Source organism: Nannobrachium achirus (assembly GCF_963921795.1).
Source record: "Nannobrachium achirus genome assembly, chromosome: 12".
Lineage (NCBI taxonomy): Eukaryota > Metazoa > Chordata > Actinopteri > Myctophiformes > Myctophidae > Nannobrachium > Nannobrachium achirus.
The window spans coordinates 44,065,435-44,093,304 of NC_137832.1; the positions used below are offsets into that span (position 1 = coordinate 44,065,435).

The 27,870-nt window shown below is 40.0% G+C and overlaps 2 protein-coding genes across 5 annotated transcripts in view; one reads left to right on the forward strand and one right to left on the reverse strand.

Annotated features, from left to right (window-relative positions):
• Window positions 1-454: 454 nt before the first annotated feature.
• Window positions 455-16,303, reverse strand: snap29 (synaptosome associated protein 29). Of its 4 annotated transcripts, none has more exons than XM_080738373.1 (7): window positions 16,259-16,303; window positions 14,991-15,230; window positions 14,348-14,401; window positions 12,266-12,411; window positions 2,962-3,047; window positions 2,763-2,873; window positions 455-1,922 (listed from the first exon to the last, which is right to left on the reverse strand). In XM_080738373.1, the coding sequence occupies exons 2-7, from the start codon at window positions 15,228-15,230 to the stop codon at window positions 1,762-1,764; spliced, it is 798 nt and encodes a 265-aa protein (XP_080594499.1). In that variant the 5' UTR covers window positions 16,259-16,303; the 3' UTR covers window positions 455-1,761. The 4 variants fall into 4 exon arrangements, with proteins under 4 accessions (XP_080594499.1, XP_080594498.1, XP_080594501.1 ...); XM_080738372.1 differs by having other exon boundaries at window positions 12,266-12,426; window positions 14,339-14,401; XM_080738375.1 differs by lacking the exon at window positions 14,348-14,401 and having other exon boundaries at window positions 12,266-12,402.
• Window positions 16,304-17,673: 1,370 nt separating this feature from the next.
• pi4kab (phosphatidylinositol 4-kinase, catalytic, alpha b) overlaps window positions 17,674-27,870 on the forward strand; it is an 84,879-nt gene continuing 74,682 nt past the window's right edge. The window contains exons 1-3 of the mRNA XM_080739421.1: window positions 17,674-17,799; window positions 20,374-20,490; window positions 21,092-21,185. Of these exons, the coding sequence (XP_080595547.1) occupies window positions 17,713-17,799; window positions 20,374-20,490; window positions 21,092-21,185 (298 nt within the window). The 5' untranslated portion in view covers window positions 17,674-17,712. The remainder of the gene's footprint in view (window positions 17,800-20,373; window positions 20,491-21,091; window positions 21,186-27,870) is intronic.

Sequence of the window (27,870 nt, forward strand, 5' to 3'; positions counted from 1 at the left end):
TCATCTGGTTTGAATTGGGTGCTTTCTCCTAATCAATAATTCGTTTTTTCTTTTTGCCTAGCTCCAACCCCTAAATCGCTAGTTGCGTCCATTAAAATATTCTGGTCTGAGAATCAGGCTGGTCTGCTTTTGACCCCTTTTGATACGAGATACAGTTATGTCATATAAGATATCCAATGACAATTAAGTGGTGTGAGAAATTCACTTATTTCTGATATTTATTGCAATTAATTATATAAAATTTGAACAGAATACACCTTGGTGTGTGTAAAAACCTGCTCCAGTAAACCTGTTTACTGGAGCTGTGGCGCCACCTGGTGGTACATTCACTGCAATGTTTGTTCACTGAAACATATTTTGGACTGGCAAATCAGGTAGGTGTCGAATGAATGCAAGCAAAGACAGAACAAAAGTAAAATCTTGTTTTTCATTTATTTATATATTCCAAGGGGGAAAAAGGATTTAAATGCCAGAAAGACATGAATGTGCTTCACGAATTTAATCTTACATTTTAAAGTATATGTGATCAAGTATGACCTCCTGCCAACATTCCTGCCTTTTCAGAGCTTGTTATATTCACATAAAGATGCATACACATCTCCTCACTCAAGCTACACAGCAATGAAAGCTAATCCATCAGTACAGACAATAAGCATGAAAAAGTACAGGAAAATGAATATGTCTTACACAAAAAGCAGGCATAGAAGAATATCTTAGTGTGCAGAGATACTGGGCTAGCAGTTATGGCACAGAACCAAACCAGAGTAAGTCCATACTATAACTGTATAGGTCAGTAAGGCAACAGAAACAATAGATTTGATTCTCAAAGGCTATTGTGTGTGTGCGTGTGTGTGTGTGTGTGTTTTGTACACTTTGTACAACATTCTAATAAGATAGAATGTATCTATGCTGAATGAATGGATATAGAAGATTATATCCTCTAAGCCTTTTAGCATAAAATCTTCTATATCCATTCATTCAGCATGTTCTCACTTTCCATCCTTTCCATGTTTGAAACATGTGCAAACAATTAAGGGAAAGTGTAAGGTTTCAAAAACCTTAGTTTGGTCAAATTTGGTCATTGAGCCGATATGCTCATCCACACCAATTGCCAGGTATATGTAGAGGATATAGAGGATTCCTTGCGTTGACAACAAGCACAGAATAGATCCTTCCCTTCAAAAGCACACAAATGACAATCATCATAAGGTTGGAAGTAAGCATATCCATGTTGAGTGTGTATGTGTGTATTCTGTGTAACAGAGTTCAAACACTATATGATGTTGAGTGTTGGACAAACATGAACATAGATACAACCAGGGCAAAACTTCACAGGATTTTAAGAAAAAAACTAGACAGTAAATAAAAAATACCACCGGTGTGAAGTGAGCGGTGCTGATGATGATGATAATGATGATAGACCGACATGACGTGGCTTTGTGTGTATGTGTGTAGTTATGACTCCCCCCCAGTGGTCAGGTGTAGTGTAGTTATGACCCCATGGGAAAACCCTTGAAAACCTACGTCAAACTTAAGTCATAAAATGGGAAAACCCTTGGAAGAACAAATTGTCATACACACAAAAGCACCGCTCAAATATATCTGTCAGCATTACAAGTTTTAATACAAAATAAGAAGCAGGCCTTTTATTTCACAGAAAAAGAGCTTGGAAACCCGGACGAAGGGAGGTTGACCTGTTCTCATGTCTTTGTCTCTGTTGAGCGAGTCTACATGTTTTGTATGCAAGTCATTGCTTTGCTTTTACTTGAGGTTTTTGATCTGTTGGTTGGTGTTGTGGATCTTGAGATCCATCTTATCCACTTTGTTCAGCAGAGAATCTAGATCGGCATCCTGGCTTTCTATCTCAGTCTGGAGGCCCAGTCCCAGGCCCTTTAGTCTGCTCAGGCCCAGGGACATATCATCTAGATGACCACACATAAAGAACGTTTGAATTCACTTCAACTGGTAATTGGCTGGTTACCATTGGCTGTTAATTGTTAACCTTGAGGGTGAATAAATGTACACTGAGGATTCTCCACACACATTTTGTTCTACACACAGAATCCTGTCTAACCAGATCGGTATCTAAGGCCGGCTTTACACTGCCACTGAAATCTAGCCTGAATCAGATCTGAGTCACATCAAAAGTGGAATCCGATTTTTTTTAAATAGTCTAAATATAGGACAGGTCACATGCATGTCACATGAAATCCGATTTTGAAAATCGGTGGTTTGAAATCCGATCCATATCGGATCTGAGGACATCTGACTGAAAATTACATCATTACAGAGCGTGAGTATTTACTATTTGATTACAGCGCACTGAGCACATGAGTAAAACAAAAGAGAAGAGACAATACAGTTAAAACCAGAGAGAAGCACGAAACACAAAAGTAAAGAAAAGAAGAGAGAAAAACAATATTGTAACGTGCGTTTACTATGGTCTATTATGTCGCATTTCCTGAACGTAATCAACTAGCGTCGACGTAGTGACGTAACATCATGACGCCTACGTCTACGTCGTTGCAAATGCTGTGTGAAAACTCGGGCCAAAAGATCGGATTTGACAACCAAATCGGATTTGGGCTGGATTTGAATGTAGTCTAAATCCGGCCTAAGGGTACACAAAGTCACTCTTTAAATTTATTATTTATTTATTTATATTTCACAACTTCTGTCATATGTACTGTACCCTTTGTTAGTACACAATATCGGTTAGATTAAGTCATCCATGTGGAAAAAAAAAGGACAGGTATTCTTACCTAGGTTGTTGTCCAGCGTCTGGTGAGCAGTCTTAAGGTATGAGTTCTGAGGGTAGCCATTCTGTCTGGATGAGCGGTCAGTGTCATCTATACCGGCAGCAGCACCAAATCCTATAACACACAACATAGAACAAAGTGCTCGTATACCATGTCCAATCACATTTAATATAATAACGGTAATTCTTGTGCAAGCCCTTACCCCCTGTATCCAAGTTCCTCAGGTTGGGATGGCTGGCTTGGTACTTATCTTCATGTCCTTTACTGTTGGACAAGGCATTCTGTAATCTGAAAGAAAGGTGATGCCGTCAGATAAGCATTGTTTATTGAAATAATGCAGACCAGTCAATGACAAGACCTTGAACAGATGAAAAAGTAAATGTTTTAGAGAAGGAAAATTGTAGCATCTCTAGCAAAATGGTATGGTTCCTTGAACGATGACATCTGCATTTTCTGGCACAGATTTGATCTATGCATCTAAGGCAGGGCATGGCTAGTTGCAACTGCAAATTGAAAAGAAGAAAGACTTTGTTTCAGAAACATTCAAATGTAATATGAGAGACTGACAGACACGAACATTGATGGGGAATCAAAGCTTTTCCATCAATGTTAAGCTAGTAACCTGCTACAGATGAGGGACTGTCGACCGATGACCTAGTGATATTGGCTGCTATCCACCTCTAGACTCCTTGATGATGAAAGAGATACATTTACTGTATCCCACTTGAGTTCACAGGAGATGAAAAGTGCCCAGAAACATATGATTCAACAATGAATACCAGCCAGCTCATAAAGACTGGGGTGGGTGGATATATACAGTATAGGGCGGCATATTATAATCTAGCTCAATGAAGGAAAAACTGAGATTCTCCTTACTGGCCCCAAATCTGAGGGAGACAAATTACACTCAATGCTTGGATCTCTGGCTAGACAGGTCAAAGTAGAGAGGTCAAAGAAAGTGAGGACCTTTTTTAAAATCAGAAAGATGCAGAAGTTCTTGCTTATCCACGCTTTTATTACCAGCTGACTATTGTAACTTCGTTTTAACAGAACTATCAAAATCAACTAGAACATTACAGGTAATCCAGAATGAGGCAGGTGGAATTTGAGCAAATACCAAGATATCACACTGCACTGGCTATCTTTATCCATTTGTTTAAGCACTTAAATAACATGGCACTGCGATATTAAACATTCTATAAATGTTTATGTTCCAACCAGAACACTCAGACCCCGAACCTTCATTAAATGTTCAGATGAATTGTACAAAGGACCCCAATGGAAACAAGTCATAGTGCTTTCTTGGGTTTAAAACATATTAGCCGACCATGTAGTGAACTGTCATTTACTGTGCTTTTTTGGGCAAACTGCTAATAAAATATTCAATCAAAAACCTCCAATCTCCTACTAAAACACTGGTGAGTTCACTTCTGGGTCTATGGCCCTAAGTTGTAGAATACACTACCACTGGAACTTGGGCCTGATGACGTACAGATACACTACACCACTAAGATACCTATGTACCGACTATGTACAAAATACTTCCAAAACGTCAAGGATGTCCACAATTAAAACACCAGAGGCAGCCCCACAGATCATGTTCAACTCAGTTTCGGCTCAAGTTCTCCCACTAAACCACTAAAATGTGGAATGCCCTACCGAAGTAGCCTGATAAATCAGACATTACCACCCAGTCAGGCTACTACCGAAGGCCTTAAAGGAGTGTAAATCCCTACCGCTCTGAAAAGCCACTTACAGGCGGCTGCTACTCGAAACTGGTAACAGAAAACGTAGCCTAACCTTACCTCCCCCCGACCTTTCTATTGTACCATTTATTAAGCTTTTTCTGCATAGTACTGTGTTGTATTTGTCTGTCATTCAATGTTATATGAGTAAAACAAGGACCTCAATTTAAACAAGCCCAAACCAAAAGCTTTTTTGAGGTGTCGATTACCAGTTAACTGTACTGTACTGCCATGAAACTGTAACTTTTCCTATGCAAACTTCTAATAGTCTTCAGGCCTTTAATCAATGAACAAAATCAATGAACAAAATAGTATCAAAATCATCCCAATTTAAGTTGGTATATGGCCATTTCCGGTTTAAAACGGCCATTTTGAATTTAGAAAATGACAGAAATGGATTCAGCATCCTCAATAACCCCCAAAACCACTCCAATATTGTTCAAATCGGCCAATTAGTTTTTGACATATTTTTCATTATTATAGGTGATTATGCTAATTAAAGCTAATTATGCTAATTATGAAAATTGCCCAACATATGCAAGTTAGCATCCGGCAGTTTTTAACTGTGTGGGACCCATACTCAACATTTCTAACATAAAACTTTAGGGTACTCAAAATGTCCGGGTTCACTTTCTGGCTACTAGACTAATATATGGAGATCCATGTACTGTATATGGAGATATGCTGTGAGCCCAAAGATGCTTACTCAGTTATTTGTTATGTGAAAGTCCTATGATGTCTATGACATCTGACATCATACATACAATCCGTTTTATGCCCATACATGGAGATCCCTGTCGGTAGAACCAGCCACACAGATATGGGCTGTCTTGGCCATATATGGATTCTGTTAGTGTGGTATGTGCCGGGTATCTGCACATTTCCCAAGTACAAATTAAATACTTTTTAAGGCTTTTTAATACCTCTAAAAAGACAAATTCAATACCATTACCGCGGCAAAATAATCGACAAATGTAAGGCCAGTTAGGCCACATTCATAAATCAGAGACAAAGCAGTGTTTGTCAGTGGCAAAGCAGTGTGTCAGTAAAAAGCTACCACATACAGTAGGAATAATGCACATGCAAACTTGGCCAACTAATATTCTTATTCCGGTCTCTTCAACAATTATGTGGGAAAAATTTGACCTTCATTGTAACTTTGACCTTTTAAATCCAAAAGGAAATCATCTCTCCCAATTCACTTTAGTACAATCCCAGTACTCACAGCAATACTGGACAGGACCATTGCATGTCCAATTTGACCCAAACCAGCCTGTGGTCCAAAATGAGTTTTACACCCCAATGTCACTCAGTATCACTTAAAACAATCTTAACGATTAACAATCTATACGCTGTATATCATTTCTGCCAGAGAGAGGGGGGAAGAGAAGAGAGCATAGCGGGAGAGGGTGGGAGCAGCAAGAATAGAGAGAGGGGGAGAGGCCTGTCACAATTATTACATGGACATGATTTCCTTCATGACATGTGTCGTAGCTCAGCTGCCTTAGCAATTTCACCATATATGGCTAAGATCTCTCTCTTGTCCTTTGCCCATATCCTCGTTGAGTTAGACTTTGTTATCAGTGTTGCCATTTTGGTCCCTGCACTGTTCTCTGCCTGTTCTGCAAAACTGTCTGCATCCTTTTGGAGAGACTGGCATACATACATCTTCTACGGATTTGTTTCTTTTCTTTAGCTCATCATGCTTCAATTTATTTAGCCATGTTGATGTAATCATGGTTTTCTTTTGTCTAAATTTAACTACTTTCTGCCTAAAGCCTGGTTTATACTTTGTCGTAAGAAGCCCATAATTCGCGCCATATATCAAATGTCCTTCTTGTCTAGTTTCAACAGTCTTTATACCTCTCGTCCTCCAGCCACTTTTCATTCAATTTGCATTTCCCCATATTCCTCCAGCATACATTTTCCTCCAGCATCAACAAAGTTTGTTTATCCCTCTCAATGCTGCGTCCTTGTAGTGGAAAGGACGGAAGCTGCTGGGCAGCCACACAAGACATCACAGTGATGTCAGAGCGGCAAACCCATAGACCGTAAAAAAGTGTACACGTCCAGACGGCGTCAGCATGTGCCTTTCACACAAACAACAGTGACCCTTGTCGCATTTATTATTTTGCTCCACTTCATCTTGCTCTTCTAGCTCCTATACTGTTTAGTTAAGTTTCAGTTTGCCTTAATTGTGGGCTCGCCTGGAAGGCGAGCACACGTATGTTATCTTCATTATTGTGGGCTCGCCTGGAAGGCGAGCACACGTATGTTATCTTCATTATTTATAGTCAGTCAGTATCTCCTCAAAACTTTGGCGCGATTCATCTCCTAAACGCTTACACCTTTAAACACCATTCAAATTTTTATGTGTTCAGCTTACTGAGGACACGTGTGCTTGTACTTTTGGTTTTGAAATGTTTTGTAGTTTAATTATAAAAAAATAAAAATGTTTAACTTTAAGCATCCAATGCATTTCCAATGGGTTTACTGAGTGGGGAGAGAGTGAGACAGGGGAAAGGGACCCATGTTTATATTAAGTCGCTGTGGCTGCAATATTCACACTTCAGATATGCTATTTATATCAATGTGTTCACACAGGTCTGCTTTCTGATTTGATCCAAATGTCTAAGCTGTGTGATGTATAAAACTATAGTTATAGTTAAAACTATAAATAAATGTCCCTCTCCACTCTACTGATTGACACAGCTGTGATTAAAGGCTTGGCTGTCATTGGCTGTTCTGTGGTGATGTAGCCTTACATAAGTCGGCCCTGCAGTGACAATGCGAAAGTCTCGGCAGAGACGTCTTAATGTAAGGCTAGTGGTGCTGCAAAGTAACCAAGTACATTTACTCAAGTATATACAAACAAGTACTTGTACCTACAGTACAATTTTTAGGTACTTTTACTCTAATTTCCATTTTTGTTACTTATACTCTACTATAAATACAGCATTTGACAGCTTCAGTTACTTTTTATTTTGCAGATTTTATTATTAATAATAATAATAATTATTAACACGCACGCACGCACGCACACACGCACACACACACGCATACACACACACTGACACACAAACAACTGTTACTGTGTTACTGTGGAGACGTTTGCTTGTATTTGTCTTTGACACATGTTTTGTAGTGTTTTAGAAATTTAACTTAAAAAGAATAAGGTTCCCGGGCGATGGGATTTACAGTATATATCCTAGAACCCGCAGGGACACTCTGTGTGGTTGTCAGGGAGATATCACAACCAATGCGTTTCCAAATCAGACGATCAACCGAAGTGGACCCACCTGGCAAAACCACACCCCAAACACTTTAAAAGCCATGAATTTCAGCCTGTCTGCATTTGAATCCTAGTATATCCCATATGCATTTGGATCAGCATGTCCCGTACTGTATACCAACTTTTACTTTACACTTTTGTTACTTATACTCCACTGCAATTGCATTTGGCAGCTTTAGTTGTTACTTTGCAGATTTTATTATTAATACAAAACATACGGTAGATGAATCACTTAATACTTTGTCTAATTGTAAGAAGCTGATCTATAATGTGACATTGCGACATGTTGTGATCTTGTAGATCTGCTGTTTTTAAAAAGCTTGTCAATATTAGGACCATCTGCGTACTATTACTTTGATGTGGTTTGCTGGTTTGCAAAGTGTAGTTCAGGGACCCCTAGGACGGACACACACACACACACACACACACACACACACACACACACACACACACACACACACACACACACACACACACACACACACACACACACACACACACACACACACACACACACACACACACACACACACACACACACACACACACACTCTCTACTGGTCTCGAACTTTTGTTGTTGGTTACCCGTCCACATTATATTTAATTGTCCATACCGTTAAAGGACCAGGTCACCTCTGGGACAACCAGATCTTATTTTATTGTTGTGTGGGACACGATCAACACAATCCTGTAATTTCTTGTGTTCAATCTGTGTTTTTAGATATTTTAGTATTTCAGCATGCTACAACTGGTCATATGATGCTTTGTAGCATGATATTGCATCATCTCATGCATCATATGATGCAAAATGCATCATATGACCAGTTGTAGCATACTGAAATACTAAAATATCTAAAAACACAGATTGAACACAAAGAATAACTCAACATTGTGTTGATCGTGTCCCCACACAACAATAAAATAAGATCTGGTTGTCCCAAAGGTGACCTGGTCCTTTAAGTTCATGTAATAACACTGCTTGTCTACATTGTATTTGCATTACCATTTTACGTCAGTAAAATTAAAGAGAGCATTGCCTGGGAACTTGACACTTTTACTATTATTGTTTTGGGTTGGAAGCGAGCCCACACTGTTTCGAAGGAACAGTTTTTCTAGTTTATATACTATACTATACTAGTCAGTATCTCCTCAAAACTTTGGCGCGCTTCATCTCTTAAACGCTTACACCTTTCAACACCATTCAAATTTTTATGTGTTCAGCTTACTGAGGACACGTGTGCTTGTACTTTTGGTTTTGAAATGTTTTGTAGTATAAATATAAAAAAATAAAAATGTTTAACTTTAAGCACCCAATGCATTTCCAATGGGTTTAGTAGAGTGGAGAGAAGGATAATAGACCCATGTTTATGTTAAGGCGCTGTGGCTGCAGTGTTCACACTTCAGATATGCTATCTATATCATTGCGTTCACACAGGTCTGCTCTCTGATTTGATCCAAATGTCTAAGCTGTGTGATGTATAAAACTATAGTTATAGTTAAAACTATAAATAAATGTCCCTCTCCACTCTACTGATTACACAGCTGTGATCAAGAATCAAGTCCGGGCGATGGGATGTAAATCCCATAGCCATATATCCTAGAGCCCGCAGGGACAGTCAGCCATATTAGTGGTTGTTGTTGGTTGTCAGGGAGATATCAAAACCAATGCATTTCCAAGTCAGATCCACAAACACAATAAAAGCCATGCTCCACTCCTCAGTCTGGAGTGGCCACATAGAAGAACGCCTTGGTTATAGACACATAGTGGAGGACAGATGTGATCTGGGATTGTTAGCCTACAGTATATGCACTCAATATACTCCACTACAGTTGGAGTCCATTTGACAGTTGCTGGTTCCCAAACACAGAATCAAAAATGTAGATCTAGAACACATAGAATATGTACAGTACAGTAAGGTTCAGTAGAGTACAGTAAAAGTACAGTAAGGTTCAGTAGAGTACAGTAAAGTACAGTAAGGTACAGAAAGGTACAGTACAGAAAGGTACAGTAGAGTACAGTACAGTAAGGTACAGTAAAGTACAATACAGTACAGTAAGGTACAGTAGAGTACAGTAAAGTACAATAAAGTACAGTAAAGTAGAATAAAGTACAGTAAGGTACAGTGGAGTACAGTAAAGTACAGTAGAGTACAGTAAAGTACAGTATAGTAAGGTACAGTAGAGTACAGTACAGTAAGGTACAGTACGGTACAGTAGAGTACAGTATAGTATAGTACAGTAAGGTACAGTACAGTACAGTAAGGTACAGTAGAGTACAGTACAGTAAGGTACAGTAGAGTACAGTAAAGTACAGTAAGTTACAGTAGAATACAGTAAAGTACAGTACAGTAGAGTACAGTAAAGTACAGTAAGTTACAGTACAGTACAGTACAGTACAGTACAGTACAGTAAGGTGCAGTACAGTATAGTAAGGTACAGTACAATACTGTAAGGTACTGTACCTTACAGTACCTTAAAGTATCCTATTTGTTGGGTTGGAATCGAGCCCACACTGTTTCGAAGGAACAGTATTTCTAGTTTTTTTATGGCCTCCTACTAGTTATCTATCTATAAATGCGAGAAGTCTCTGCGTGTGTGTCTGTCTGTCTGTCTGTGTGTCTGTAATCCGCGTATCTCGAGAACCGTTCGTCCCACCGGCTTCAGATTCGGCACGCGCGTTCCCCGGCGCGGAGTGCAGTGCCGGGCCTCGACCCGACCCGACGCGCGGTTTTCCGAAACCGGCCCGAAACGTTCGGAATATCCTTATGCGGAGCTGATTGTTGACAACCAATCAGGCTGTTCCGGAGGAAATCGGCGCAAGCGCTGACTCATTGTGACATCACTCATAAAAGGCTCTGACATCACGTACGCCACATGAGTCAACAAAAAATCTCTGTGAGTGTGTATGTATGTATGTAATCCGCGTATCTCGAGAACCGTTCGTCCCACGGGCACGCGCGTTCTCCATATATGGGCATAAAATGAATGCCCCCATATATGGGCATAAAATGGATTGCAGACAGACAGATACAGATATCTCCATATATGGACATAAATGGACAGAGGCAAACAGATGGTCAAAGATCTCCATATATGGGCATAAAATGGGCGCAGACAGACAGATACAGATATCTCCATATATGGGCATAAATGGACACAGGCAAACAGATGTTCAAAACGGGTCCTATGACAACAGGTATAATGAGGTTTGCATTAAAGGGGGAACCGGCACTGTGTCTGCAACACAGTTGGAGGCACAGACAGATACTCCATATATGGGCATAAAATGGACGCAGATAGACAGATATCTCCATATATGGGCATAAAATGGACCCAGAACTATAACTGCAGTGATCTCCATATATGGACATAAAATGGACGCCGACAGACAGACAGACAGATACAGATATCTCCATATATGGGCATAAATGGACACAGGCAGACAGATGGTCAAAACGGGTCCTATGAAAACAGGTATAATGGGGTTTGCATTAAAGGGTGGGGCATTCATTCCCTATTTACATTGTTCCGAGTTGGCCAGGTCGCCGACTAGACGCTGGGCCGCCCGAAGGGCGGCCCAGCTTCTAGTTATCTTAATGTGAAGCACTTTGGTTACATTTTATGCATTAAAGGTGCTATACAAATAAGGTTATTATTATACTATCATGATATTATACCCTAACCTGACTTTCGCCAGATAGTTGCAGCAGTGCGTAACGCTCTGCCTTACATCTGGGATCTCTCGGCCAGACTCTATCTAAGGGGCGGGCCATTTTTTGAATTTCTGTAGCAGGTGATTGGATGTGGCCGTTTCTATCACAGTCTGGGAGTGCCAACTCCAACCACTCATATTGGCCTGTCTGCATGACGTTGCAGACAGGCAACGTCATGCACTCAGGCAACGTCACTCTATTGGCTCAGAGCCGCTCAGAGCCCGCCCATAGCTGCCGCTGATTGGTCCGGCCCGGGACTTTACGAGTGTTATCAACGCTGGCGGACCGAGCCCAGATGGTAAAGCAATGCAACGCAATGCTGCCACCATCTGGCGAAAGTCAGGTAAATTATACCCTGCCAAAAAAGAAGTTTCTATGATAAAAACGTCTTTAAAGCGTCTTTTTCACTATGGACCTCCCTGCCAGACGTCTTCTGAACGTCTTTTTAAAAAAAAGAATAAAAATAAAAAAAGATTTTTTTTTTGAAAAAAAAGATTTTGAAAAAAAAATATTTTTGGACCTCCAACAGTGTACTAGGCATGATCGCGATCGCGAAATTGCATGTTTAACCCCCATACCAACCCCATCTTTCAAACATGGCAGCCATGTTTGTTTACATTTGAAGAAAACATAAGGGCTCCTTTCTCCTGAATGCCTGAACGGATTTTCCTTGCTGTGACGACACACTTACAAAATATTCCAGAAGTGGGCATAAATTAAATACCGGTACCAGTTAAATAAATAATGTGTTATTACTTGTCGCTGGCCTGGTAGGTGTTGGTTGGCTGCTCAGGTTGGGGCTTGGCGGGCTCTGGCTTGCTCTTGAAGTAGTTGACAAGGCCTCCCCACACACTCTTGATACCATTGATGTGCTTCTGGCTGGTCTTCAGGTCCTGTTCCATTTGATTGATTGAAGGCTTTATTAGAAGTTTGCATAGGAAAATGTACAGATTCATGACGGTACAGTTCACTGGTACAAGGTCTACTAAAAGGAGATCCATGAAAAGACTAAGCTTATTTCAACAGGAAACCATTAAAGTATCTCATATAACATTGAATGACAGACAAATAGAACACAGTACTATGCAGTAGATATGTAAAGAAAAAAAGAAAACAGTAGGTCTATACAATCAGTAAGTACAGTATATACAATATATACAAGGAAGGGGCAGGTAACAGTAAGTCTAAACAATCAGTATGTACAGTATATACAAGGAAGGGGCAGGGAGGGTAGGGTTGGGCTAGGTTTTTACCAGTTGTGAACGGCTGCTGCCTGTAAGTGGTTTTTTAGGGCAATTTTAAAGGATGCTAGTGATCCACACTCCTTTATGGCCTTCGGTAAGGCATTCCACATTTTTGTGGTGTAGCAGAAGAACGAGTTCGACCCTTTCTTTGAGTTGACTCTGGGTTGAACGTGATCTGTGGCACTGCCTCTGGTGTTGTAATTATGGACATCCTTAACGTTTTTAAAGTATTTTGACAGGTACTTGGGTATCATAGTGGTGTAGTGTATCTTGTACACCAGGCCCATTGCAAGTTGCTGTACTCTGTCATCTACTCTGAGCCACCCCACTCTTAACTGGTGAGTAGCGGTGAGGTGAGTCTGATTGGGAAGGTTAAGCAGGACCCTAATTAGTTTATTTTGGGCTGTTTGGAGTTTAGTTTTTAGGGCTTGTGGGGCGTCACGATACCATACGTGGACTCCATAGTCAAAGAGGGGCTGGATTATTGCACCAGCTATGGTCTTCAGTGTGTTGAAGTTGACCATTGGGGCGATCCTCTGTAGGAAACGAGTTCGTTGGTTGATTTTTTGTATTACTTTTGAAGTCATCTTTTCGCTGGAAAGATTAGCTTCAAGAATACATCCTAAGTAGGAGATTTCGTTTTTTCGTGTTATGACCTTGTCACCCACTTTGATTGTGAAGTTCTCTACCTTTTTGAGGTTATGATTTGATCCAAAGAGGATGGACTCAGTTTTGCCCAGGTGAATTGATAATTTGTTGTCGTTAAGCCATGTGCAGATCTTACTCAGTTCAGAGTTAAGTGTCTTTTCAACCTGCAAGTGGTCCTTGCCCGAGACTAGGAGAGCCGAGTCATCCGCGAACAGGAACAGGTTGCAGTCGCAAGCAGATGCCATGTCGTTCACGTATATTAGGAACAACAGAGGTCCCAGTATGCTACCTTGGGGAACTCCACAGCTTACTGGGAGGGGGGGGGACAGGGTACCGTTAATCTCCACCACCTGTTCCCTCCCCACCAGGTAAGATTGCATCCAGCTCACTGCTGCGCTGTCAAGACCGATGGCTTTTAGTTTCTCAATCAGAATAGCATGATCCACGGTGTCAAATGCCTTCTGGAGGTCCATCATGACCATGCCACTATACTTGCCCTGATCCGCTTCGCGTTTGATTTGGTCAGTCAAATAGAGAAGGCATGTGTCAGTGGAATGGGATTTTCTGAATCCAGATTGGAACTCGTAAATCAGATTATTCTCATCGAGATATCTTGCAATCTGTTCGTAGACTATTTTCTCCATGACTTTGGATATGGAGCTAAGAATGGAAACGGGGCGGTAGTTTCCAGGGTCTAGTTTGCTACCTTTTTTATGCAGGGGGGTTACTTTTGCTAGTTTGAAGTCCTGGGGGACATGACCCTGTTCGATGGAAAGGTTAATTATGTGGGTAATGATTGGAGCAATGGTGGCGGCTGAATCTCTGAGAAATCTAGCTGGGATTTTATCAAGGCCAGTGGCCTTGTGTTGAGGTAGGGCGCTCAATTTTTTAAACACTTCATCAGTTGTCACTGTGGAAAGTTTAAAGCTGTCTTTACTGACGCCCAGTTGTCCACCATCTTATCGGTCCTCTTCAGAACCTCCCCCTGACGCATCAACTCCTACACACACAGGCAGAGAGCGAGGGCAAGTCAATACAATGTGGAAGGAAGTACACCAGTAGATGATCGGAGTGTGTTGATAACATGATCGCAACAACATCTACATAAAGTAAAAAGTGCCTAAAAACCTTGAAGTGGTGCGTTACCCCCCAGCTCCACCGGGCGCGGCGAGCGTCGCGTCAACGCTGGGAACGCTCCCGTTTTAATTAATAAAGGGTGCTCCACTGCCGACGTCAAAGTCGGACACTCAAATTCGCCCCGGTTAAATTTTTTACGCTGTCCGACACTGTGCACTGTGCAGGTTATTTTTGAGCGGTGGTAAACCGCTCCATAGAGTGGCTGGGTGTGTGTCTGTACTCTGTAGCCTTTTTCCTCAGCGTTTTGCCATAGCAAAACGTGTGTGTAGCATAGCCTGTACATCCTAGACTCAAATCCTAGTCTGAAGACGTTATGCAACCACGACCACCGCTCACTTCACATTGGGTGCGATTTTTATATAGATTGAGGGCCTTTTAATAGCTTTGTCCAACAGGCAATGCATGACATTGTGTTCAACAGGACAACGCTGACATAGTTTGACATTGCCTACCTCTGCAGTATCCACACCCATCTTCTCAGATTCATAGATCATTCCAAGGGATCGGTAGCTGCTGTCGACAGCAGACTTGGCTGTACGCATCACTTCCTGCTGGAGGTACTTCTGCCTCCTCTCAGCATCACTCAAGCCTCTATCCTCATCGAAGTCCTCATCGAAGTCCCTTCCACTAGACCCACACACTTCCTCCTCATCGTCATCTGCAAACGGGTTGCTGGATTTGGGGTAGGCCATCTAAAACAAATAATACAATTATGTAGCCCTTATTACAATCGAGAACGTCAAAGAATGGCGACAGAAAAGAACATGGTGCCCAGCTGCGTCCATTGAGTTCAATGGAAAAGTGAAGCCCTGTTATATACGGTTCCTCAAGCTATATTTTGATCAATCACGGCTAGGTGTGCAACAGTTAATCAAACTAATACGGTAAATTTAAACCATTATAAATAATCGATAATCGTTAATTTACATACAGTGAATATATAGCTTAACATCTGCCACTCAAATGTATTATTCGATTAATCAAAAACTTAATCGATAGAATATTAACTAATACAATAATCAATAGTTGCAGCCCTAATTGGTGTTTCACATTTCAAAAGCAGCCATCACAACAAATTATCCTTAATTAATTAGGAGCATAGGAGGCCGACTTATTTAATACATATTTTAATTTTGATATTACTCCTTCAGATTGTATCCAAATTTCAAGCAAATCCGTACACATGATCTCTAGTCATCAAGACTTGATGATCAAGTCAAGATCTTTCTTAGCTTATTCATTTTCACATTTCACATTTTCACACGTTTCACATTTCAACAGCATGCCATCACAAGTTGTCATTAAACACATTGATTGTGTAACATGGTTATACGATCACGTCTGTTACAATTGCATTAGACATAGATGTTAAATGTAACAAAACTGATAACAATTTCAAGGTTGGTTAACGTTAACTAGGCAGAGTGTTCGAAATCAACAGTCAAAATGGAGAACGTATACAAAGTTAAAAGAGATTAAAATGACAGTAATAATCTTAACCTGAAAACAACTGATTCAAGAAAACAAGCGGTTGCTGCCACGTAAAGCTAACGGGGCTGAACAACCAATGATAAACACCCAATTGGCCATGAGTCACGATGATGACAGACACATATACAACATAATATAAACAACAGACTAAACAAGTAAACAGTGTTCTTCAAATCTACAGTATTTTGTGAATACAAATAACGAAGTTATCAATAAATACTACACAAACCTTTGACCCAGAGATGTGATGTTGTTCTTCTTCTGTCAGCTGACTGTTCTGTTCACTTCCTGCCAACGTTTTGCTGACGTGGTGACGTTCCTGCTTGTCGTCTGGTCGTCAACGTCAAAGTACGTCGGCTGCTGCGCGAGTGCGCGAAGCCTGATTTGGAATCGCACATGAGTTCTGGGCCATGAAAAACGAACATATTAAACCACTTTTCCCTGGTTGTTTGCCTTGTTGTCTCAACTCCCAAGGACAATATTTGTCTTTGAAATGTAGTGGAGTGAAACTGTGAAAGTCTAAGTATCAAAATAATACTTATGCTTGATTCATTGTGTAAACTAAAGTAGCCTAGACCTACAAATGTGTTCACAATCATATTAACATGATTGTGAAGTGAACTGCACTGTCATGAAACTGTACCTTTTCCTATGCAAACTTCAAATAAAGTCCTCAATCAATCAATCAATCAATCAATCAATCAATGCATGAATGAATGAATCAATCGAACGAACAATCAATTGGTTGATTGAATACTTTATTAAAAGTTTGCATAGGAAAAAAGTATACAGGACAGTACTATTACAGTTCACTGATACAAGGTCAACTAAAAGGATAAAGACCACAAGAAAGCTCAATAATGGCTTGCTTGACTGCATTAAGGGCCTTTTGAACTCAATTCATACAACATTAAATGACAGACAAATAAAACACAGTTCTATGAAACTGTCTTTTTTTAACAGTAGCCAGGAGCCTAGGGATAGGGATAGGGATAGGGATAGGGATAGGGGTAGGGATTTTACACAGCAGGCCTCACAGTCTTGTACTTTCTAACTTACTTACTGAACTGTTTGTGTTTCAGACACACAGTAGGCCTATTCTCAAGAAGTACATTTACTTGTCCAGTGTCCACCTGGCAGTAACTAATTATCTGTCACTAAACTTGGTCTGCAGATCCGGTCCAGATCGGATATGATATATGGGTTTGATTGATTGATTGAAGACTTTATTAGAAGTTTGCGTAGGAAAAGGTACAGTTTCATGACAGTTCACTGGTACAAGGTCTACTAAAAGGAGATCCATGAAAAGACTAAGCTTATTTCCACTGGTGTTGTCGATGTGTGTGTGTGTGTGTGTGTGTGTGTGTGTGTGTGTGTGCGTGCGTGCGCGTGCGTGCGTGTGTGCATGCGTGCGTGCGTGTGTGTGAGAGACATTTACGGCGGAATAATGCGATAAAGAAAGACGTCCCTATACAACTCATAGGTCTCTACTACAACAATATTAAATGACTGTTTTGGAACTATAGTGAGTTACACGGTCGATTAAATTGTCCCCGCTGGGCCGCCGTACTGCGGATCTAGCAGCAGCAGTCAGCAGAGCAGCCAGCAACAGCCTAGCAGGAGAACAGTACTGTCTCCTCTCCACCCCTCCCCTCACAATCACATTATTAATGTCAGATAAACATGGCTGCATCAAGGGGCTTCTATTTCAACACGGTCCTGTCATTAGCCCGCTCTTTAGCTGTCCACCGCCCCGCGCCGCTTGACAAGGTGAGACACTAAAAACCGAACCACTTCGTTATGATTATGTTATTATTGTTATTCATAGTAGTGCAGCAACAGGGTTTGCTGTTACTGGGAGTCTTTTCACTTTGCTTCCGCACAGTAATGATTAGTGACACTCTCTCTCAGTGTGTATGTGGTCATCTAGGCGACATATGATCTAACAGGTGTGTCTGACTGTTGACTGTTGTACATGAGCAATGCGACATCAATTCGCCGTTTGTGTTGTGATTTGTGGAGGAGAGGAATTTGTGGAGCCCCGTTTCTCTCCATTTTAGCCTTTACCATCATAACCACCACACTGCGCACTGCGGTCAAACAGGTTTGAGAGAGAGAGATTGCATCTTGCAACCAGTGATGTAAAGTAGTTACTGTAAAGTACATTTATTTACCGTATTTACAATGTTGAGGTATTTGTACTTTGAGTATTTCCAACACCTTTTCTACTCCACTACATCTCGGATCTAAGCATTGTACTTGTACTCCACTGCATTTATTTGAAAACTTTAGTTACTTACTGTTTTTTGTTCTTTCTTTTTTTACTGACTATATCTACTGCATAGTACTGTGTTCTATTCGTCTGTCATTCAATGTTATATGAGATACTTGAATGGTTTCCTGTGGAAATAAGCTTAGTCTTTTCTAGGATCTCCTTTTAGTAGACCTTGTACCAGTGAACTGTACCGTCATGAAACTGTACCCTTTCCTATGCAAACTCCTAATAAAGTCTTCAATCAATCAATCAAACTTTGAAGATTTTGATTATTATTTCAAAATATACAATAACAACTTCAATGTCGTCCATTTGAAAATAGCCATCCAATATTTTTTTAAACAATAACATTAATCAGTGATGGCTGATTGATGGACTATTACACACTTCGGAAGCAATGTATGTGTTGCAGGCATTGTGAGCTTGTAGATCTGTTATTTCCAAAATATTTGTATACATTTGAAAACTATGGGTCATTTTGCATAATGAGTACTTTTTACTTTTGATACTTTTTTACATTTTGAGGCCAATACTTTTAACGTTGGTACTTTTGCTCAAGTACATTTTGAATTAGGGACTTTAACTTCTAAGTTGCAGACAGTATTGATTAAGAAAAACATTTGAGTACTTTTTCCACCACTGATTGCATCTTGCAAACTGTTTCTACACAGTAAAAATCCATGAGTTAAAGTTACAATCCAGAGCTACCACATGATTAGCTCTGGTCCATAGCGTTAGTGGAGTTCTCCCTAAGGGAGAACTCCACTAACGCTATGGACCAGAGCTACCACATGATACCAAATTTGTATCGCTCTTATAAGACGGAACCTTCCCCGCTTTTACAAAGATAGATGATATTGCCCTGTGAGCTTGAGGCAGGAGGTTCTCAACCTGTGGGTTGGGACCCCCCAGGGGTGTCCTCAACTGGGGAGAGTCCCCAGTTGATTAACTTAATGTAAGTTTAAGTGTATGAGTGTACGTATATGCACATTTCTAAAGTGACAATTTAAGAACTTTTTAATACCTCTAAAATTTCAAATTTAACATTGGCCAAATGAGGCAGAAATTGTGAAAATAGCAGATCTACATGCTCACAAGGCCTTGTGTTTAGAAACATGTTATACAAAATGTAATTCCTCAACTTAGTGCTCGTCAGGGTGGGGGTCCTCAGTTAAAATATGATTATTTTGGGGGTCGCGGTCTGAAAAGGTTGAGAACCACTGTCCTCAACATGGTCTAAATTTAGTATGTTGCGTGCGAGACCACCTCCAGCTACTGCAGATGTACCATACACACTCAACCATACAGTCTGGTTTGAATAACATTTGATTAAAATGAATCAAAGATGATGCTGAGATCAGTAAATCGGGAAACAGCTTTGGTATTTTCCTTTGAATACCTAATATGGTAACAATATGGCCATTCCATTCTAACTCTACCAGAGCCCTACATCAAAGGCCTTTTTTTAGGAGTTTCAACAGTGTAGTAGTCCATCAATCAGCCATCAATGTTATTGTAATATCAATATGTCCATACACGGAAAAGACTTGGTCCATGGAAAAGACTTTGTCTTGTCCGTGGCACATTTTCTTCTGTTTTACACACCATTATAATGTTATTATTTTGAGCATAAGACCCAATTACTGAATGTCAAGTCTCCAGGTCTTCTTCAGAAAATGTATGACACTTATTTACTATGACACTATGGCGTATTAGGGGTCCATGTCCAACTAGTACTAGTGGTTCTCAAATGTTTTATTTGCAAGGACCCCCTTAACTCTGAGAGTGTACACAATCACATGGAACCAAATGGACCCGTAAGGGTCCTTTTGGTTCCATTTGCACACTCTGAGTTACAGATCTGTTATGGTCATTCAGGGCTAGCAATTTATGTGCTTCTGGTAATATTATTGACCAAATGTACCATTTACTTTACCACTCATTTTGTATGTCCATGGCAAAAATTGAATTTTGAGCAAAATGTCCACCACAAGCCAGCATGCCGATGACCCCTGATTGTTTGCCAAATAAGGGTTTGAACAACATCATTCCTTCTGGGTTTCTCTCAGGTTCAAAAGCTACAATGCATGTGCCCAGTAGAAGTTCGGGGTGTGTTCTCCCTGGATGTACGTCGCAGAGATGCTGTCCTAGCACTAGCTGTGTTTCTAGTGGAGTCAGATTTACAGGTGAGTGTTGGTTGACAACAGCGGGAGAAAGTTAGCCTTGTAGGCCCACTTAACCTGCTGGATCCAAAGCCAATCACTACAGAATCCAGCTGCATACAGCGTTTCACAAGTCCTCCAGATCTTGCAGTCCTCCACAACACTTCACATGTATCAGTATGTTTCATTCATTCCCTTATTAACTCTAAAAAAAATCTATACAAAAAACACAAAAGACGTCAAAGACGTCATTGGCACCCAGGGCTTTTAAAAAAAGACGTCAAAAGACGTCATTGGCACTGAATGAGTTTTAAGGTGGCGATTAGACAGTCTGCTGGCTTTTTAAGCTTCCAAATCCATCGCAATGAGACATGAGCTAGAACATCCCCCCAGTGAGTTAGATAGATAGATAGTTATTTATTATCTCAGACTACACCATATTAAGCATTAGCAGAACCTACTGTAAACCTTTTGTACCAATATATGGTTAGCTCCTAGTTGTGATTCAGTTATACAAATACAAATAAACTTCTTTAATCTTTTACATTTGTGTTGACTCCTGTGTGGTGGTTATACAATGTGTCCAGTGTTCTAATGTGTGTAATGTTGTGCTTTCCTCTGGCAGCACAAAGACACACTTGTTTCCTACTTGCTGAGCCTATTAAGAGGGTTACCACGGGTCCAATGGATCGAGGAAAGTTCAGGAAAGAAAGGAAGAGGTAACGGCAGTCCTCTTATGGTCCACATCTTTGCTCTTACATTGTGTCTATTTAGGACCTTTTTTTGAACCAATCTAGTTTGAAATGATGCTGTACTTATCTATAAGGTATTTGAGTAATTCCTAGTAATTGTTCAATAAAGTGTTAAGATTTGTCTTAAGATGAGCTGAGGTGGGGTTTGAATCCAGGGGGGTGCATCCGGTCTGGCTGAGCGTTGGATGGAGGCACTTCATCCTCCTGTTGGTGGCTCCTCTGTTCATATGTTGGTTACATATGAGCTGAGGTTTCATCTTAAGACACCAGTTTGCATAATATAACAGTAATATATGCATTTAATGTTTTCGATATAGTTAATGATGTTTCCAAAGTTGTTTTTCTATTTTATTTTAAAAATTAAAATGCATGGAACACATGCTTCTTGTGAGAATGTGGTCCATGTGCCAACTTGCTGAGCCACCATGCACCCCTCAACATTGCATTAGTTCCATTTAGGGCTGGGCAATACAGTATATCAATATTATATTGTTGCTGTTGGGCAGAAACCGCCGATCTCCATATTCTAACTTTTAGTTTTTTGTTTGTTTTTTGGTAAATTAATGCCCTACTTGATCATATTATGGTGTCACACAAAAGCATAAAAAGTAGCAGATCCACAAGCTCTCTTCGGGTTGCATTTCGAGCTTCTAGATCTGGTACTTTTTGAATTTGAGGTTTCCACAAGTGTTGTCTTGTCCACATAAGCCCTAATTAATACATTGAAAATATTTTCAATTTATTTTTGTAGTTTGTAGAGAGATAAAAAGTATATTGTCATAATATAGATATCAGGGTATTTGGTAAAAGAATATGGTGATATTTGATTTTGTCCCTATCGCCCAGCCCTAGTTAAATTATATTGTCTTACAGTAAGTGGACACACTGTCCAGTACTTGTTCTCAGTGCCAGTGCACACAGAATGTAAAACCTTCTGTTGCCTTCTCTTGAACATTTGATAAGCATTTGATAAGGTCTCCCGTGTTTGCAATTTGACGTCTGTTTGTGAGATTCCTGTACAATTCTTGTGGGTCATGCTGTTAGTTGTGGGCTCGCCTATAAGGCGAGCACACTTTAGATATTGTCATTATTTATTTATTTATTTATTTATATACTATATCAAGTTCTCCTCAAAACTTCGGTTCCTTTCTACTCCTACATACTTAGTGAGAAAATGAAAATAAAAACATCAATGTGTTCAGTTTACAGTGGCGAAGTGTGCTATTATTTTTTATAGCAATTGGCCAAATGGTGGCGCTGTAGGAAGCCTTCGAAAGTGCGATCTTTGAACAGGTATAGCTCATGCTGTGTTATACATACAGCCATGAAACCTGTATACACTTATGCGTCTCCTCATGCCGAACAACTTTTACCCTCTAACTTTTGACCTCTGACCTTTAGGTCTCCCACAATTCGGAATTATATGAAAAACAGTAAAAATCTATCTCCTCCTGGGTTTTTTTCGATACGCGCACGAAACTTTTTTCACATGAACTTTGGACCAATACGGTCAGATTTATCTCGGCGGATTTCTTTTAAAGTGAAATATAATTTTTTAATAATTCAATAAATATTGCGGTTTTATGCAAATTATTCTTCTGCCTCTAAATCATGCATGCAAAGTTACACGTTCATGGCATTTGGCAAAGATGTGGAGGGTTAGTCAAAGTATCACTGAAACCAATTTTATTCCAATCGGCCAAAGGGGGGCGCTATACGAAGCGTTTGAAAATTCAAACTTCAAACGGGCATAAGTCATGACTCGTTTCGTTTGAAGACATGCAACTTGTTACACGCGTGCTTTGACTCAAGCGGAAGACATCTGTGTCGTTGTTAAGTAAGCTCCGCCCTTCGATTTTCCGCCACTTTGAGCAGTTTGTAAAACGCGTAAACCCGCTTTTATTCTGGAATTTTCGCGTCACGTGCACAAAACATTTTTTTACATGAACTTTGGACCGATATCTAAAGATCTGTCAGATCGGATTTCTTTAACATTGAAACATGCTTTTTTAAATAATTCAAACAATATTGCATTTTTATGCAAATTATTCTTCTGCCTCTAAAACATACAAGCAAAGTCACATTTTCATGACAAAATAGTGTAGAGGGTTAGTTCAAATATCACTGAAACCAATCTTACCCCAAATGGCCAAAGGGGGGCGCTATATAATTTTGAGCAGTTTGTAAAACGCTTAAACCCGTTTTTATTCTAGGATTTTTTTTGCAATTTGCATGAAACATTCTACACGCAATCTAAGGACCTTTATCTAACATGCCTATGAAGTGCACACAAAAAATTATAAAATAATAATAATAAATATAGCTGCAAGCAGCGATAAAGTGTCCAAAGCCAAAAACACCTCAAATCATGAACACAGCCTGGGATGTGCGTGAAATCTTGCAAGCACATTCCCAATAGGTCAAGGAACAGATACCAACCTTCTCACATTGGCCTGTTATAGCGCCACCAGCGGGTCAACTTTTGCACAACACATTTTTGGAACAAAATGGACCAATCTTTGACGTCAGTAACGTCAAAGAGAGCACTGCCTGCGATCTTGACATTTTGTGCTTTTATAGCCATTGTTTTCCGGCTTGAAGCGAGCCCACAATTGTTTCGAAGGAACAATATTTTTCTAGTTGTGGGCTCGCCTATAAGGCGAGCACACTTTAGATATTGTCATTATTGTGGGCTCGCCTATAAGGCGAGCACACTTTAGATATTGTCATTATTTATCTATCAGTCAGTCAGACAGTAGACGGGAACTTCGGTTCCTTTCTACTCCTACATACTTAGTGAGAAAATGAAAATAAAAACATCAATGTGTTCAGTTTACAGTGGCGAAGTGCGCTATTATTTTTTATAGCAATCGGCCAAATGGTGGCGCTGTAGGAAGCCTTCGAAAGTGTGAACTTTGAACAGGTATAGCTCATGCTGTGTTATACATACAGCCATGAAACCTGTATACACTTATGCGTCTCCTCATGCCGAACAACTTTTACCCTCTAACTTTTGACCTCTGACCTTTAGGTCTCCCACAATTCGGAATTATATGAAAAACAGTAAAAATCTATCTCCTCCTGGGATTTTCGCGTCAAGTGCACAAAACTTTTTTCACATGAACTTTGGACCAATACGGTCAGATTGATCAACCAGATTTTTTTTAAAGTGAAATATAATTTTTTAATAATTTAATCAATATTGCGGTTTTATGCAAATTATTCTTCGGCCTCTAAATCATACATGCAAAGGTACACGTTCATGGCATTTGGCAAAGATGTGGAGGGTTAGTCAAAGTATCACTGAAACCAATTTTATTCCAATCGGCCAAAGGGGGGCGCTATACGAAGCGTTTGAAAATTCAAACTTCAAACGGGCATAAGTCATGACTCGTTTCGTTTGAAGACATGCAACTTGTTACACGCGTGCTTTGACTCAAGCGGAAGACATCTGTGTCGTTGTTAAGTAAGCTCCGCCCTTCGATTTTCCGCCACTTTGAGCAGTTTGTAAAACGCGTAAACCCGCTTTTATTCTGGAATTTTCGCGTCACGTGCACAAAACATTTTTTTACGTGAACTTTGGACCGATATCTAAAGATCTGTCAGATCGGATTTCTTTAACATTGAAACATGCTTTTTTAAATAATTCAAACAATATTGCATTTTTATGCAAATTATTCTTCTGCCTCTAAAACATACAAGCAAAGTCACATTTTCATGACAAAATAGTGTAGAGGGTTAGTTCAAATATCACTGAAACCAATCTTACCCCAAATGGCCAAAGGGGGGCGCTATATAATTTTGAGCAGTTTGTAAAACGCTTAAACCCGTTTTTATTCTAGGATTTTTTTTGCAATTTGCATGAAACATTCTACACGCAATCTAAGGACCTTTATCTAACATGCCTATGAAGTGCACACAAAAAAATTATAAAATAATAATAATAAATATAGCTGCAAGCAGCGATAAAGTGTCCAAAGCCAAAAACACCTCAAATCATGAACACAGCCTGGGATGTGCGTGAAATCTTGCAAGCACATTCCCAATAGGTCAAGGAACAGATACCAACCTTCTCACATTGGCCTGTTATAGCGCCACCAGCGGGTCAACTTTTGCACAACACATTTTTGGAACAAAATGGACCAATCTTTGACGTCAGTAACGTCAAAGAGAGCACTGCCTGCGATCTTGACATTTTGTGCTTTTATAGCCATTGTTTTCCGGCTTGAAGCGAGCCCACAATTGTTTCGAAGGAACAATATTTTTCTAGTTTATCTATCAGTCAGTCAGTCAGTAGACGGGAACTTCGGTTCCTTTCTACTCCTACATACTTAGTGAGAAAATGAAAATAAAAACATCAATGTGTTCAGTTTACAGTGGCGAAGTGCGCTATTATTTTTTATAGCAATCGGCCAAATGGTGGCGCTGCACGAAGCCTTCGAAAGTGCGAACTTTGAACAGGTATAGCTCATGCTGTGTTTGAGGTACAGGCATGAAACCTGTATACACGTATGCGTCTCCTCATGCCGAACAACTTTTAGCCTCTGACTTTTGACCTCTGACCTTTAGGTCTCCCACAATTCGGAATAATATGAAAAACAGTAAAAATCTATCTCCTCCTGGGTTTTTTTTGTTACGCGCACGAAACTTTTTTCACATGAACTTTGGACCAATACGGTGAGATTGATCAACCAGATTTTTTTTAAAGTGAAATATAATTTTTTAATAATTCAATCAATATTGCGGTTTTATGCAAATTATTCTTCGGTCTCTAAATCATACATGCAAAGTTACACGTTCATGGCATTTGGCAAAGATGTGGAGGGTTAGTCAAAGTATCACTGAAACCAATTTTATTCCAATCGGCCAAAGGGGGGCGCTATACGAAGCGTTTGAAAATTCAAACTTCAAACGGGCATAAGTCATGACTCGTTTCGTTTGAAGACATGCAACTTGTTACACGCGTGCTTTGACTCAAGCGGAAGACATCTGTGTCGTTGTTAAGTAAGCTCCGCCCTTCGATTTTCCGCCACTTTGAGCAGTTTGTAAAACGCGTAAACCCGCTTTTATTCTGGAATTTTCGCGTCACGTGCACAAAACATTTTTTTACATGACCTTTGGACCGATATCTAAAGATCTGTCAGATCGGATTTCTTTAACATTGAAACATGCTTTTTTAAATAATTCAAACAATATTGCATTTTTATGCAAATTATTCTTCTGCCTCTAAAACATACATGCAAAGTCACATTTTCATGACAAAATAGTGTAGAGGCTTAGTTCAAATATCACTGAAACCAATGGCCAAAGGGGGGCACTATATAATTTTGAGCAGTTTGTAAAACGCTTAAACCCGTTTTTATTCTAGGATTTTTTTTGCAATTTGCATGAAACATTCTACACGCAATCTAAGGACCTTTATCTAACATGCCTATGAAGTGCACACAAAAAAAATATAAAATAATAATAATAAATATAGCTGCAAGCAGCGATAAAGTGGCCAAAGCCAAAAACACCTCAAATCATGAACACAGCCTGGGATGTGCGTGAAATCTTGCAAGCACATTCCCAATAGGTCAAGGAACAGATACCAACCTTCTCACATTGGCCTGTTATAGCGCCACCAGCGGGTCAACTTTTGCACAACACATTTTTGGAACAAAATGGACCAATCTTTGACGTCAGTAACGTCAAAGAGAGCACTGCCTGCGATCTTGACATTTTGTGCTTTTATAGCCATTGTTTTCCGGCTTGAAGCGAGCCCACAATTGTTTCGAAGGAACAATATTTTTCTAGTTGTGGGCTCGCCTATAAGGCGAGCACACTTTAGATATTGTCATTATTTATCTATCAGTCAGTCAGACAGTAGACGGGAACTTCGGTTCCTTTCTACTCCTACATACTTAGTGAGAAAATGAAAATAAAAACATCAATGTGTTCAGTTTACAGTGGCGAAGTGCGCTATTATTTTTTATAGCAATCGGCCAAATGGTGGCGCTGCACGAAGCCTTCGAAAGTGCGAACTTTGAACAGGTATAGCTCATGCTGTGTTTGAGGTACAGGCATGAAACCTGTATACACGTATGCGTCTCCTCATGCCGAACAACTTTTAGCCTCTGACTTTTGACCTCTGACCTTTAGATCTCCCACAATTCGGAATAATATGAAAAACAGTAAAAATCTATCTCCTCCTGGGTTTTTTTCGATACGCGCACAAAACTTTTTTCACATGAACTTTGGACCAATACGGTGAGATTGATCAACCAGATTTTTTTTAAAGTGAAATATAATTTTTTAATAATTCAATCAATAGTGCGGTTTTATGCAAATTATTCTTCGGCCTCTAAATCATACATGCAAAGTTACACGTTCATGGCATTTGGCAAAGATGTGGAGGGTTAGTCAAAGTATCACTGAAACCAATTTTATTCCAATCGGCCAAAGGGGGGCGCTATACGAAGCGTCTGAAAATTCAAACTTCAAACGGGCATAAGTCATGACTCGTTTCGTTCGAAGACATGCAACTTGTTACACGCGTGCTTTGACTCAAGCGGAAGACATCTGTGTCGTTGTTAAGTAAGCTCCGCCCTTTGATTTTCCGCCATTTTGAGCAGTTTGTAAAACGCGTAAACCCGCTTTTATTCTGGAATTT